The sequence below is a fragment of the Catharus ustulatus genome, chromosome 28 (assembly GCF_009819885.2).
Source record: "Catharus ustulatus isolate bCatUst1 chromosome 28, bCatUst1.pri.v2, whole genome shotgun sequence".
Lineage (NCBI taxonomy): Eukaryota > Metazoa > Chordata > Aves > Passeriformes > Turdidae > Catharus > Catharus ustulatus.
This window is the reverse complement of record NC_046248.1, coordinates 3,376,976-3,391,909: the sequence shown is the minus strand read 5'-3', so window position 1 is coordinate 3,391,909 and position 14,934 is coordinate 3,376,976. Positions and strand designations below refer to the sequence as shown.

At 48.9% G+C, this 14,934-nt stretch overlaps 1 protein-coding gene across 16 annotated transcripts in view; it reads left to right on the top strand.

Moving 5' to 3' along the window:
- GRAMD1B (GRAM domain containing 1B) overlaps positions 1-14,934 on the top strand; it is a 133,707-nt gene that overhangs the window by 88,653 nt on the left and 30,120 nt on the right. For 9 of the 16 annotated variants that reach the window (XM_033081789.2, XM_033081788.2, XM_033081793.2 and 6 more), the window contains 3 exons: positions 8,818-9,028; positions 10,235-10,255; positions 13,212-13,235. In XM_033081789.2, the coding sequence (XP_032937680.1) occupies positions 8,818-9,028; positions 10,235-10,255; positions 13,212-13,235 (256 nt within the window). Of the gene's footprint in view, positions 1-8,817; positions 9,029-10,234; positions 10,256-11,215; positions 11,247-13,211; positions 13,236-14,934 lie in introns of those variants that run through there. The other 7 variants (XM_033081792.2, XM_033081796.2, XM_033081795.2 and 4 more) reach the window with 4 other exon arrangements.

Sequence of the window (14,934 nt, the reverse complement as noted above, 5' to 3'; positions counted from 1 at the left end):
GGAGCTTGTGATTTTGACTCAGTAGGATGGAAACTTCAGGGTGAATCTCCAGGGTGTATTTTACAGCAGTGCAATAACTTGGAACCCCAGCATTCCCTTGGAGAAGCCCCCAGGTGACAAACAGCTTGAAGCAAGAGAGAATCTGTTAAAGGGGGGGACAAGGTTGAGCCAGGGACAAAGGGCAGCTTGTGACTCTTCACTGAGGGGGTCTGACCCTCTCTGTTTTTAACCCAGATCTGGCCAGTGCTGCTGCATGGCTGGAGCAGAGCAGGGCAATGCACGCAGGGCATCCATCAGAAATTGTGCCGCTGTTATTTTCAGGAAGGTAAAGGGAGGAAACATCAAGGGCTGAACAAAGGGAAGTCGCTTTGATCCCAGCTTTGAAGATCACAACATCTTCCATTAACTTGTGACGGCTGCTGACGAGCTGTGGGAGTGAGTGGGAAGATGCAGAGCTCCAGCTTTGTCTCCTGCTCCCGCTGCACAATATCCCTGTCCGCCCCCACGCTGGCTGCGAGGCGTGCTCAGAACCTTCCTGGGGCACACGTGCAGCTGGGGAGGGTGAAACCTCTGCCACCTTCGCCTGGGGTTGGTGAAACCTCTGCCACCTTCACCTGGGGTTGGTGAAACCTCTGCCACATTCACCTGGGGTTGGTGAAACCTCTGCCTCCTTCACCTGGGGTTGGTGAAACCTCTGCCATGTTCACCTGGGGTTGGTGAAACCTCTGTCAGGTTCATCTGGGGTTGATATAACCCCCACTAGTTCAGCTGGGGAGGGTGAAACCTCTGCCATGTTCATTTGACATGTGTGAAACCCCTTCCAGTTCAGCTGGGGTTGGTGAAACCTCTGCCACCTTCGCCTGGGGTTGGTGAAACCTCTGCCATGTTCACCTGGGGTTGGTGAAACCCCTGCCATGTTCATTTGGGGAGGGTGAAACCCCTTCCAGTTCATCTGAGGCTGTGTGAAACCCTTGCCAGGTTCATCTGGGGTTGGTGAAACCTCTGCCACCTTCACCTGGGATTATGGAACCCCTGCCATGTTCATTTGGGGTTGGTGAAACCCCTGCCACATTAATTTGAGGTTCATGAAACCCCTTCCAGTTCAACTGGGTTGGTGAACCCCCTGCCACACTCACCTGGAGTTGGTGAAACCCCTGTCACATTAATTTGAGGTTCATGAAACCCCTGCCATGTTCATTTGGGGTTGGTCAAACCCCTGCCACAATAATTTGAGGTTCATGAAACCCCTGCCATTTCAGCTGGGTTGGTGAAACCCCTGACACGTTCATTTGGGATTCATGAAACCCCTTCCAGTTCAGCTGGGTTGGTGAAACCTCTGCCACATTCACCTGGGGTTGGTGAAACCCCTGCCAGGTCCATCTGGAGTTGGTGAAACCCCTGCCACATTAATTTGAGGTTTATGAAACCCCTGCCATGTTAATTTGGGATTCATGGAACCCCTGCCACATTAATTTGAGGTTCATGCAACCCCTGCCATGTTTATTTGGGGTTGGTGAAACCCCTGCCAAGGCTGGGATGTGCTCAGGGGGACAATGCTGTGCCAGGGATAAAATCCATAAGGCCTTGCTGGAGTTACAGCAGGGAAAAGTGCCTGAGCTCTTCTGGGAGTTGTACCACACCTACATCCCCACCCAAAAGTGGGCCTGGGTATTTTTCACCAGCTCTGCTGCTTTATCTTACTCTCCCTTGAAATAAAGCACACATGACAGCAGCACTGCATCCCCAAAGCACCGAAAGATTCTGATGTTAGCTTGGAAATGACGAGGATTAAAATAAACAGACTTGGATTTATTTTAATTTTTATTTTTATCCTTTGAGCTGTCACATTTTCAAAACTTTCCTCAGATCAAAGACGGTTTAGCAGTGTCTGTTGTTGTTTTGTTTATTTTTTAAACAAGGCTTGCCAGCTCTGTTCTGCCCCAAGTTCCAGGCTTGGAGATGCTGATGGAAGCATCAGACATTGCAGTTCCTGCTGTTAATTACAGAGCTGTTGACTTTGTGGTGGGGAGGGGAGGAAAACAAAGGCTGGATCTGTTCCTCCTTGGGAAGTACAGTGTGGAGTGGGTGACCTGCAGCTCACTGTGGTGGGGCTGTGTCTGTCACCTTCAGAGGGATGTGAAATTCTCACTTGGTGCTGTTTCCCCTGTGCTGCTTCCCAGATTTCTTTGTGTTATCCATCATACTTTGTTTTCTGTGGCTCGCCTTGCTTGGGAGCAAATGGAATGATAATAATTTGGGACTGAGGGAGGGGTTTGGGGTGTGATTTATAACCCCTGCACATTAATGACCCTTTCCAAGCTGCCTTACTGGACTTTATTATTAAAATCTGTCTTGTTGTATTTCAGAAACATTTTCCAACTTTTCCTCAGGATTTTTTGCAGCAGGAAGGGAGAGGTTGCTTCCAAGGCAGCTGAGGGGGAGTCTGTGTGTGAGATGAGGCCGTTTGTCCATGGGTCTGTCTCCAGTGGTAACCAGGATCGGGTGATCCACGGGGACAATGACATGGTTAATAATGCATCTGCCCATCCTCACACTGCTGCCTGTGGGCAGAAGGCAAATTCCTTCCTAATGCTTGCAGTGATTTGCTAATCCTCTGAGGCATAATAATTGCATTAATTTTATTTCATGAATATGTAAACATGTGATTGGATGTCATGGGAGGACAGCATTCTGCAAAACGTCAAAATAGAATAAGTCTTAGGCAAGGCTGGACTTTTCTGCTAAAAAAAAAACCATGCAGAAGGCAGACTTTTTATGATTCTTTTCAAAGCACTTGTCATGAAACACTCCTTGGTTTCTGCACAGCCCTGCAGGTGTCATTGCTTTTTTTGACTTATTGCTTTCTCTTTTGTCTCTCTTGCTGGGAGATGTAATAGAAATATAACATTTTGTTATTGCTTGTAGAGCAATGGCGAGCCCAGGGAATTGCTGCAGGATCTGTGCAGGTTTTCATTCTTGGATTATCAATTTGAAGGGAGTGTAGGTTGGTGATCAAAAGTTGTTACCATCTGCTTGCTGTTTGGGAGACTGCATAATGAGCTGCTGAATCTCCTGGTTTTCCACTGATGTCAGACTGGATGGCAGAAAAGTATCTTTGTAGGCGTCTAATGAGCCCCTCTAATAGCTGGCTCTGAGGAGAATTAACTCTTTTCAGAGCTACAGCCAGGCTGAGGTGCCTTCTTGACCTTTCTGCTCTTTTCCAGACTATCAGCACAGTTCTGTGCTGGCCTCGAGGATCTCCTCTGGCCTTGTTCAGGAAAGGGAAGGCACAGCCCAGAGATTTCAGACACAGAGAGTTCAATCTGTGCTTCATTATGTGCATCTTGGCTGCTTTGGGGACAGATTGCTCAGCACTTCCAGAATTCTGCTCAAATTGCAGAACAAACCCCAATTCTGGGCCTGGAAGAGCTTGTTAGCAGGTTGGTGCTGCAGGGAGAAGTGAGTAATTGCAGGATAACTCTTTTGAGAACTGGGGGAAGACTTGGAGGTCTTTAAGCTTCCAGGCTTAAGGAAATCCCAGGGGTTGAGAAATTCACTGCAGGGAATGGTGTCCCTGGTTTTTTTTTGCCCCTTGGGAAGCAAAGGTGATGAGTGCTGTGCACCTGAGGCTGCTGCTTGTTCAGCTGAGCTGCTCAACTTGCAAAATTCTTTTGGTCCTTTTCCTACTTCTGGCTGAATCCTAATTGATATCCTGCAAGGGATTTGCTGTGTTAATCTGTGTCACAGGTGCTGTGACAATGCCCTTCTGGAGCTGGCTGCTGGCTCTTGGGGCACCTGTGGTTTGGGAAAGAACTGCTGCAGGGTGCTTGTGTCAGTCCCAGGGATGTCTGTGGTTCAGATGTGGTGCCATGGACAGAGTTTTGTGTCCCTTCAGGACTGCCTGGGTGTCATTCCTGCAGAATTCACTTAACAGACTGCAGCAAAGTCTTGTTGAGTTCTCCATGAAAGCATTGCCAAGAGTTCCTTTATTGTTTTAACAACACCAAACTTAACTTGTGGAATTCCTTTCCCAAAAGCTTGGTGAAGCTCTGTTCATCCCCTGCTTCACATCCTTGCAGGAAATTCTCTGTTGGAGGAGGAAATTTGGCCTTTCTGTGTTTTGCCTGCTGCCTCAGGGCAGGGTATGACCAGGGGCTGGTCCATGCTTTGCCAAATATTCTTTTTCATCAGCTGAAGGAAAGTTTGTAGAATCCAGAATGGTTTGGGCTGGAAAGGCCCTTGAACATCACCTGTCCCATGGGCAGGGACACCTTTCACTGCCCCAGGCTGTTCCAAGCACCATCCTTGGAATTCCAGGGATGGAGCAGCTTCTCTGCCAGCACCTCCCCACCCTCACAGAGAAGAATTTCTTCCATTTATCCAACCTCAATTCCCCCTCTTTCAGTCTGGATCTGTTACTCCTTGTCCTATCCCTACAATTTTTGCTAAAGACCCTCTCCAGCCTCAGGAAACCAGCAGGCTCCAGATTCTTTGCTGCACTGCTGCAGACATTGATGCTTTTCCTCTGTGTCTGAGCAGAGTTTGGCCCCTTCCCACCCACACCACGTTTGCTGATGGAATTTCCATGAGGTTTTTTCCTTTAGGGACAGCAAGGACATCAACCAAGGAGACAAACCCAGCCTTCTGTGCTTTGAAATGTTCTGTGCAGGGGATTTCACCTCAGAGCAAAGGGGCTGCTGCTTAGGTGGGCTTGTTTGTGTTCTGTCCCTCACTTAATGTGTCTCACCCACTGAAGGCTACTCTGCAGGGGGATGTGAGGCTCTGAATGCACTCTGGGCAATTAGGTCTCTAAAGCGTTATTTATTACAATTATTTTTTTTTCAAAGTGGGTCAAGCCGTTTTGGCATGTCAGGCGTTGATTCCTGGTTCAATTGCAGGCCTTGGTGGCCATGGCAACTGCAGAAAGCGTTCGTCATGGCTGTGCCTTGGGCTGGATTCAAAGTGCAGGGATCCAGCAGGAGCAGGGAGCCTTGGAGGGGCTCGGGGCAGGGGCAGCCCTGTGCTCTCCGTGCCCATCCTCGCTGTCACAGAGCTCAATTTATGCACTCATCGTTTTCTCTGTGGTGGAAATATTCAGATTTTCCCAGCCATCAGAGAGAGGGGGGGAATTCAGCCCTGCTGGGTTTGGTGTTTGTGCCACTGACTTCAGGGAGAGCCAGAAAAAGGAGTCCTGGATGTTATTTTTCTGCAAAGGTGAGAATCCACACACACCTAAGATATATAGATGGATTTAATTTTTTAAGCTAAAAATCGAGCTTGGAAGACGGGATCTGCCCAAGGTTCAAATACAAATCCTTAAAATTCTTTGTTTTAAAATATGCACACAGGGCTAACCTCAGTGTAGCCTTCAGCAAGTGTTCACTGTGGTTCTGTGTTATTTGAGAGGACAAACAGTGTGCTTTTTTTACAGAACTATGCAGTTTCCTTTATCCTGTCTCAGGTGAATCCTCAAAGGCCTGAGCCATCCCAGTGACATAATGCCCAAGGTTGTTGTGGCAGAGCTGGCACCAAAAACTGTGGCTATGGCAGTGTGAGCTGGGCAAAAAAATCAAATTGCCATCTCTAAGCAAGTCAGTGCCAGGGCTTGCCTGGTTGTGGCTGAAAAACCCACCTTGAGGAGCTTTGTAAGACCATAAAAAGATTAAAATAGCACCAAACTTCCCAGCATTTTTCATCTTGAGTTCCACCTGCAGCTGGTTTTGAGCTGCTCATTCTGAGCTTTAATTTTTGCAGCAGCAAAATCTCACAACTGCAAACTGAAAGCAAACTGAGCCTGGACTGAATTGGGCTTGGTTTTTAGAGAGCTGCTCTAAAGTCAAGCTCAAAGTGAAACTGTGAACTCGCACGAACCGAAAATGAGACAGAGATTGTGTGTGGTAAACTTGGGTTTTGTAGAGCTGTAGAGGGAAAATTGGTGCATCTGTTCAGGCAGGTTTAACCCAGTGATGTGCTATCAGGGACAATGGATTCAAATTCTTGCCTTCTATTTTTGGGGACCTCTCACAAAAAACAGCTTGTGTTTCCTCAGGCACGACACATGCTCAGAATTTAGAGGTTTTAACTAGAAGTCTGCTTTTTCTACAGTCTGTAAAAATGGCAATTCAGAACTATTTCTGTCTCTGGGACCACTGCTGATGAACTTGGAGTCACTAATACAGCTCTGCTGGGCTGTTAAAATTGAGTTTAGCAGGAGCACAAGGGTGAAACGCCCATTTTTACTGGACCAGCTGAAAACCTGTGAAGGAACCTGATGCTTGTTAATACTTCAATAAATTAAGAAATCCCTGATAATTTTACTTCATGTTATACCTAAACTGCTGCAGGCAGTGCTGCTGGGAGAATGGTCCAGATCACTTTTTGATTTGTCTTTTGAGGGGATTAAATCTTGAATATTGCTACAGCTATTGCTGCAGTGGTTTAGCATTGAATATTCCTGTGCCTTGTCCAGGGAAAGGGAGGGCACAGGATGAGGTGATGTGACAATATTTCACTTGGGGATGTGCCATTGTGAAGAACCCCAAGCCAAGGGGGAACTGCTCTGCCTTTCTTTGCACTGGAGCTGCCTTGGGGCTTAGGTGATATTTGAACAGGTTTTTATTGGTCTATATTCCTCATCCTACTGAGTGGAAATAGGAAACAGAACAGAGTTTAACTTAATCCACCTTCCTGCCTACAGAACATTCTGCAAACCCACTTTCCCAAGCCTGTTCATTATCTGCTGAAATCCCTCACTTTATAGTGGTGAAAGCATCTTCAGGGGCTGCTGAAGCTCCATGCTGCTGTTCCTGCCCTGTGCCAGCTCCTAGGAAATCTGATTCTGGCCCTGTTTGCATAAGCAGCTTGGCTGTGTGCTTCCTGCAGCCTGTGCAGGGAAAGTTTCATCACTTGTGTGTTGACACAAGCAGTGAGCAAATAAAGGATAATTTATGAGACCAGTTAATCCAAAGTCAAACCAACCCAAACCTGGTAACTGCTGGAGGAGTGTGTGACACTGGCTGTTCTTATCTAAATAATGCTTGTAAAATGGTTTTGGCATCTTCAGAAGTAAGAGGAGATGGATATGGTTTTTATCTGGGAATTGATGAAACCTCAGGCACGTGTTCAGCTCTCCTAGATTCTCAGGGAGGAAATGATCCATTTGGAGTGCCTTGCTGTGCATCACTGTGATTGCTGCAATTTGGCTCAAACCATAGCCCTTAAGAGTCTGTAACAACGTTTCTATTCCAGTCCCTTGCAGTTGTATCTCCTCCATCCTTTCCCTGCTGCCTCTGCTTGGTGCAGCTCATGAGATAACACTGAAGGAGTTAGCACAGATCCCATCCTTGGATCAGCCTGCTCTGTAAGCTGCTGGCTTGAGCAGGACCAGCTGGAAAAGCCTCGAGGATGTGTGGACTGGTCAGAAATAGATTTGACTCCTGAAGGAAATGAGTGGGGGGAAGCATGGGTGTAGTGTGTGGTATTCTGAAGAGTCTGGCAGGAAGGAGAGGCATCAAAAGAGAAGGAGCAGTGAGGAAATCTGAGTTTTCCTGTTCTGTATTAGTATGCATGTTACTGGCTTGCTGATCTGGGTGCTGCAGCATTTGCTGGGGAAAGAGGATGAGAAGTTCCATTCCCCTCATGATTTCTGTAAAACTCTGAAAGGCCTTGCTTTTCCCATTTGAAAGAGGAACTTAATTTTTTCTCTTTTAATCACAAAGGCTTTTAGGTTACAGCAAACCGTTCCCAGGTCTAACTGGTGTAGGAAACGATGGTTCTGTACAGGAAATGCTGCATTGAATGTCACCATGAGTCCCCTCCCAGAGCCCCAGCCTTTCTGATCTCTTTGATGGGGTGCTCTCTGAAAGGTGTGACCTCGTTTTCGTGCATCCTGTTAAGGAGAGCTGCACCAATAAAAGAGGAGCAGAGTGAGGCTGTGTTGAGAACACGCTGCCTCTTGAGAGCACATTGGATTTTTCTAAGCTCAGATCAACATCTGAAACTCCTGGAGCTCACAGGAGTGAAGGAGCTCTTTGGAACTCCTGGAGTCAAGGAGCTCATTGGAACTCCTGGAGCTCATTGGAACTCTGGGAGCCCACAGGAGTGAAGGAGCTCATTGGAATTCCTGGAGCCACAGGAGTGAAGGAGCTCATTGAAACTCCTGGAGCCACAGGAGTGAAGGAACTTGTTGGAACTCCTGGAGCCCACAGGAGTGAAGGAGCTCTTTGAAATTCCTGGAGCCCACAGGAGTGAAGGAGCTCTTTGAAATTCCTGGAGCCCACAGGAGTGAAGGAGCTCATCAGAATTCCTGGAGCCCACAGGAGTGAAGGAGCTCTTTGGAACTCCTGGAGTCAAGGAGCTCTTTGAAACTCCTGGAGCCCACAGGAGTGAAGGAGCTCTTTGAAATTCCTGGAGCCCACTGGAGTCAAGGAGCTCTTTGAAATTCCTGGAGCCCACTGGAGTCAAGGAGCTCGTTGGAACTCTTGGAGCCCACAGGAGTCAAGGAGCTCATTGAAATTCCTGGAGCCAAGGAGCTCATTGGAACTCCTGGAGCCCACAGCTCGTTCTCGTGGGCACTGCTCTGCGGTCAGAGGGATGGAAGGGTGGGTGGAGAAAGGCACTGCCAGCAGTTCCTGTGCCTCTGGTGGATGGGAACTGCCAGACCGCGCTGGGTGCGTTAGCTCAGGAAGCAGCTCTGCCTGCGGGGCCCTGGGGAGCCCTGCGGGCGCTGCCAGCTCGGGGTGCAGCCGTGCCCCTCTGGAACGCTCTAACCCTGTGTTCTGTGTTCTGTGTTGTGTGTTCTGCCCGCTGTGCCCGCAGTACTGCCAGTAACTCCAACCGCAGCACGCCCGCCTGCTCGCCCATCCTGCGCAAACGCTCGCGCTCGCCCACGCCGCAGGACGCGCCGGGGGACACCATGGTGGAGAAGGGCTCCGAGCACTCCTCGGACAAGTCGCCGTCCACGCCGGAGCAGGGCGTGCAGCGCAGCTGCTCCTCGCAGTCCGGCCGCAGCGGGGCCAAGAACTCCAAGGTGAGGGCGAGCACAGGGCTCTGGGCACTGCCCTTGTCCTCTGCCTTTTGCTTCTCTGCCTCAATTCTGAAGGTTCTCCTGATTCAGAGTTCCTTGTCTGGGTGAGGTTGAGCACAACTCTGTGTCTACAACTTTCTGTAGTCAAGGTCCTGTTCCTTGAGAAGACCTTGAAAACCAGCTGTAATTACTTTTTATCACCTGGATCATGAAGGGACATGAAATAAAGAAAGTTTCCCCTGTGCTTTTACCCTATCCAAGCCCTCTGAGATCAGTTCAAATTGCACAGAATCAGTTTTCCAACCCTCTGCCCATTCCTTCCATGGCTGCACTGTTTTCACTGGCTTGCCCAGGGTAGCTGGTATTTTCCCCAGGAAGGTTTTGTGTCTTTGGACTGGATTAGAAACAGCCTTGTCTTTGCTGTGCAGGGGAAGAGGGTTTCAGGTTTGGCTCTAGGTTTTTGTGTGAGCAGTGGGACCTGGTCAAACACACACAGAGAGCCTGGGTACCAAACAGTGATGTGTCAGCTGTCAGGAGCACTTGTGTTTGCCCAGAGTTTTGAAGGGAGATGTTTCAGCCTGAATAATTTCACAGGCAGAACTCTGATGGATTGTATAAAATGAATTGTTAGATCTTTATTCATTGCTGGATTGTGTCACTGACAAGAAATCTTCACCCCCTCCCCTTTGTGGCCACTCAGCAGAGGGAACAGGACTCAGTGGCCCAATTCTGATCCCTCACCACTACAGGGGGAGTCTGTGAGTTCAAAAGAGGGGGAAAAGGGTTTTTCAAGCTGAATCATTGGCGTTCTGAGGTTGCCCTTGAGGTCAGCCTGGCTTCCTGTGCACACAGTGACCTACAAACCCCAGCCCAGGGCTGGTGACTCCCTCAGCACGGGGTTGCCAGCACTGTGCTCCCAAAAGGAAGCTGTGGGATGGGAGGCAGGCAGGATGCAGGGCACACTGTGCTCAGAGCCACGCTGGGGATGCTCTCAGGGAAATGGGAACCTCAGAGAGGAGCTGCATGCCCTGGACTCGAAATGCTGTGAATTAAGGGAGTGAGGTTTTAACCAACATGGTGACACTAAAGCTTGTGACCCAGTGTTCTCTGTTGGGTGTGTGGGTTTTCCTTCTCTTGATCTGCAGGGTAATTTTTCTTCTTTCCCTAACTTCTCTCTTTTCATTCCTGCATGCTCTCTCTCCGATTAAGTCACACAAGCGCCTCTCCAAAGTAAGCCTTCTTTTTTCTCTCCTGTCCCCCACTGTAGAGCTGTCTCACCACTCAGGAGCCCTCCCCGTGGTGCTGAGTGCTGACCCCAGTCAGGCATTCTCCTGCTGTGGCTGTGAGAATGTCAGCAAGAGCTGTAGCTGGAAGCTGGGTTCACTGACATCACTGGGATCTCGCTGGTATTTGCTCACACAGACTGAGAACTGGCCTGCTCATCACACCCCCTCAGCTGCTCCCAAATCATTTCAGCCTTTAAGTTCTGCTTTCCCCTCTCCCTTCAAGTGAGCTGCTGTCTTTGCCAGGGAGAAATCCTCTGGAGTTGAGCAGAGCCATGATCCCTTCTCATTCCTGTCTTCTTCCTCCATGATTTCAGAAACAAGAGTTCTTCCCTGCTTTTCATGAGGAATAGCATTTTTGTGGCCAGTGATCTCAGCTTACTGCCCTTGCACGCTCTCCTGTGTGATGTAAATATTAAAGATCAGTGATTTCAAGTGGACCCAGCTTGAACCTGGTAGAACAGACCTGTCCCAAATGAATTGTGAGAATTCATGGGCTCGCTCTGAGAGGTGATAAGTGGAAGATCCCTCTGTGGGTGCTTGAATTGGAGATAAGATCATCTGGGATTTGATCTCACACCTCTGTGCTACCCTCAGAAGGGTGGAAAAATCAGGAACACAGGTGGGATGTTGTTGGACAAAGTGCCAGGCTGTTGGCATCTCCACTTTATGAAAGCAGAATGGCTTGGATGGCTTCACAAAAATCCACAAAAATCCCTGTCTTGGCCTTTCCCTAGCAGATGCCTCAGGTTTTCCTTCTAGGCAAGTTCTCAGAGAGCAATGCTGGCTCCTGTGTTCCCTTGGTCATGGTCCCTGTGACCAGCCTGACCTTGCATGGTTTGGTGTCTGCTGGAAGCTTCTTGACGTCTTTTTTTTAGACAGATTGTCTTGTGCTCGGTATCTGTAGCTGGGATAACTGCAGAGGAGCACTGTGGGACTAAAGTCTCAAGGTGAGGTGTGAAAGAAGTGCTGTGGAAGGTCTGGAGTAGCAGAGTCCTGACAGGATTGCTGGTGAGTAGAGGTGTGTGGGCCAGGACAGGCTGTGCTGAGCTGGAGGTGCAGAGGGTTTGAGGAGAGGGATTGGTGGGAAGCAGCCTGGAGCAGAGGGGTGTCTGTGTAAAATGTGTGTGCAGTGGTGCAGCCAGCCCCTGCTGCTCTGACAGGGAAAAACCCAACCCCTGTGAGGCAGCTGGAGAAACTGAGCCCAGATGAGTTCAGAGGGAAGGGGATCCCAGGCAGGACCCCCTGTCAGAGCCTCCTGCCCTGCTCACAGAATATTCTGAGTTGGATCCACGAGGATCACCGAGTGTGGAGCTCTGTTCTGTGCTCCACGAGCTGCTTCCTCTGGCACAAATGCAGAATTTTCAGGCATTAACCTCCCTGCTTCTCCCCACGCAGATAATTCTGTTGTCTGCTCATACAGGGAGAGGTTAGCAACAAAAAAAAACCTGCAGGGCAAAGATTTTGAACTCTCCTTTCTCAGCCTCTTCTCCTCTCCTCACCCATCTCCTGCAGGAAGAATAATTTGGTTTCCCAACCTGTCTGGCTAATGAGGTGGAACAGCTTGAGCCCATGAGTTTGCTGCTGTGTTGGTGCAATCGCTGACAGATCTGCTCGAGTTCCCTGCCCTCTCCTGTCTGTGCTGTTCTGTCGTGCTGCAGCTCTGCCGTCAGAGGGAGTGCTCCACCAGGAGTTTTTAAGCACTGGAATTGCATCCCGAGGGAATTGCCCGGAGCTCTCTTTGCCACCCTGACCCCACCAAGGTCTGAGTCAGCCTTAGGCTTTTCTGGGGCAGCTTTCCAAACTCAGGAAAAACCCATTCTGTGCTAGCAGCCGATGATGAAATGTCTATTTTTGAACTATTTTGCTCTTGCCTGATGATAAGAGTGGTTTCCTTCAGATTCCTCCCAATACCTGTAGCTAATGGTGAATGCTGAGGGTTAATATGAAAATAAGAATTTTGGTGCAGGTCCTGGGGGTTGTGGAGCAGTTTGGGTTGGGAGGGATCTCAGGAGCTCTCACCCAAGCCCCTGCTCAAAGCAGGGTTAAATCAGCTTGGTCTAAACCACATTTTGCAGCCCTGCAAGGCTGGAGATGCCACAGCCTGGCCAGGCCCCTGCTCCAGTGCTTAACCACTCTTGTGAACAGGCTTTTCCCCCTCCCCAAATAGAATTTCCCCTACTGCAGCTCATCAGTGTTGCCCCTTGTCCTTCCAGTGTGCCACGATGAGAAGAGTTTGGCTGTGTCTTCTCATCCACCCCTCCCACTGGGTGGGACAGACCCCCTGTAGGTAGTGGGTGATGAAATTGTGATAATTTGGGGCTGGGGTGAAGGTTTAGAGAATAAATTCCATCAGTTCCCTCCAGTTTTAGCCCTTTAGAAGCAGCCTAGCTTTTACAGATCAGGAGAGGGCTCTGGAATCTGTTCTGAGCTCTGGTTCTGTGCCTCTGCTTCCCCAGGTGTGACAGGGATTTAGGGGTGCTCCTGGAGCTCTGTGGCATGCCTTTCACCTGGCAGAAGGTTTGTGTTGCCCTGGGAGCAGCAGGGAGTGAGCTGTGATGCTGCTGCCAGCGCTGCTGAGAGGCAGGAGCTCAGTTTGGGTGGAGGTGTCAGGGTGCAGTCAGTGTGAGCTGAGTGCCCTGCAGAGCTGTTCCCTTCCCTGGCACTGCATGCCCTCACTAAACCATGACAATTGAGAGGCAGCAATTAAAGGCTTAGAGAAAATATTCCATTTTTCACATTCTTGGTTACAGCCCCTTGTAACCACGAGCTGTGCTCTGTGCTCCTGTAGCATCATCTCTGCAAACCAGTCCCATCTTCTCCCTGTCTGTGTGCAGCCCCCTCCTTTTGTTACTTATTTATTTTCTCTTTTCAGTTCTAATGCTTTTGGTTTCTTTTTCCAGTATGACAGACTTAACCTGCTCAAAGTAAGAATATGTTTTTCCTTTTTCTTTCTTTCCCCCCCCACCCCTCCATTTTCCTGTCTCTTGATTTTCACAGTTTGCATCTCCCTCTCAGTGAGTTTAAAAAAAAAAAAGATAAAATAGAGGAGAGATTTAAGGGCTGAGATTGTTTGGATTTTGAACTTGGTGGAAAAGATGAGGTCTGAGTGTTGGTGTAATTAAGGATGTTGGTAAAATTATGGATATCAGTGTAATTATGGATGTCAGTATAATTTTTTTGTGTGGAGAGCTTAAGGAAGAACCTGCAGAAATCCTTTATAGAGGACACTTGATTTGGGAAAATTCAAATGTGAGGAGGGGAAAAAAAAAGAATTGCTGCAATGAATGCAGCAGAGGGGACTGAAATCCTGTTGGGCTGTGCTGCCACCACAGCATGGGCACAGTGACAGCAGTGACTGCTGTGTGTGTGCCAGCTCTGCTTTGATGAGGAGGTTTTTTTTGCCCAGGAATTTCTGAGTTACGCCTTTTGCTCATTAAGGCAGACAGATGGCAAAACAAATCTGCAGGAAAATCACTCCACTCAGCCCCTGTGCTCCTGAGGACAAGGTGCTGTGTGCACGCTGCAGATTAATTACCCTGCTGCTTTTTTTAGTGTACACTGGGTTGCATAAGGCTTTTTTCCACGTCCTACTTGCAGACAGGGATGACTTCAACCAGATCCTTTATGAATGGATCAGGTGTGGCCAAGTATGGAAGAGAGTGGGAAGAAAGAAGAAATTCCTCTGGTTGGAGGAATGAGTGTGAGATATGAGCCATGCTTTGTTCAGTCCCTCAGCTCATCTCCTTTCCCCAGGATTTGGGGTAAAAAGGGGTGTTGATGTTTTTAATGTCCAATTTTTGTGTTTTAGCTTGTGTTACTGTGGGGCTTTTCATTAGAGACTGGGAGCTCTGCAGAGCTGCTGGCTCCATGCAGGGAGGTTTTGTGGCTGGAGTGGCAGGAAAATCCAGGACTGTATCTTCACAGCAATCTCTGGTCCAGTCTGACCCCACTGCACTCCTCCTTCCCTGTGTGTCCTTGGTGGGCAGGCACTTTCTGTGGCCCTGTGAATATTCCAGGGAATTCCCAGTGAATCTCCCACAGCACAGAATGTTTCCCTTCCTATTCCAAACTGGCTGCAAAGCTGGAAAATTCTCCAAGGTCAGAAGCAAGATGGCTTCAGAGGAGGGAAGGCAGTGAAATATTTCTGTCCTTGTGTGTCACCCTCAGCTCCCATCAATGGATGGGTTTGGGAGAGGGGGACAGCACAGTGCCCCCAGGCTTCACTGCCCTGAGCAAATCCCCCAAAAATGGAGATTCCTGTGTACCCTGGCAGCTCTGCCCAGTGTCCTGTGTGTGAAAGCCAGCCTGGTGCAGGGGAAGCTCATTTCTTCCTCTCCCTGTGCAGATAAATCTCACCTCCAGCTGAAAATTGCCTGACTTTCCAAGCTGAGCCAGCTCTTTTGTGTGCTCCAATGTGACGTGTGGCCTGTCCTCTCCAACCATCTGAAATGCCATGATAAGGACAAAAAAAAAAAAAAAATAAAAACCAATCACATGTGCAGATGATGCAAAACACTGCACTGAAATGCTGAAAAAAAAATCCCAGCTTTTTTTTTTTCCTCGCTTAGCTTCTCTAACTATTTTCTACACTTTCCCTGGCTCTGTGTGTGTGTGTGTCTCCCT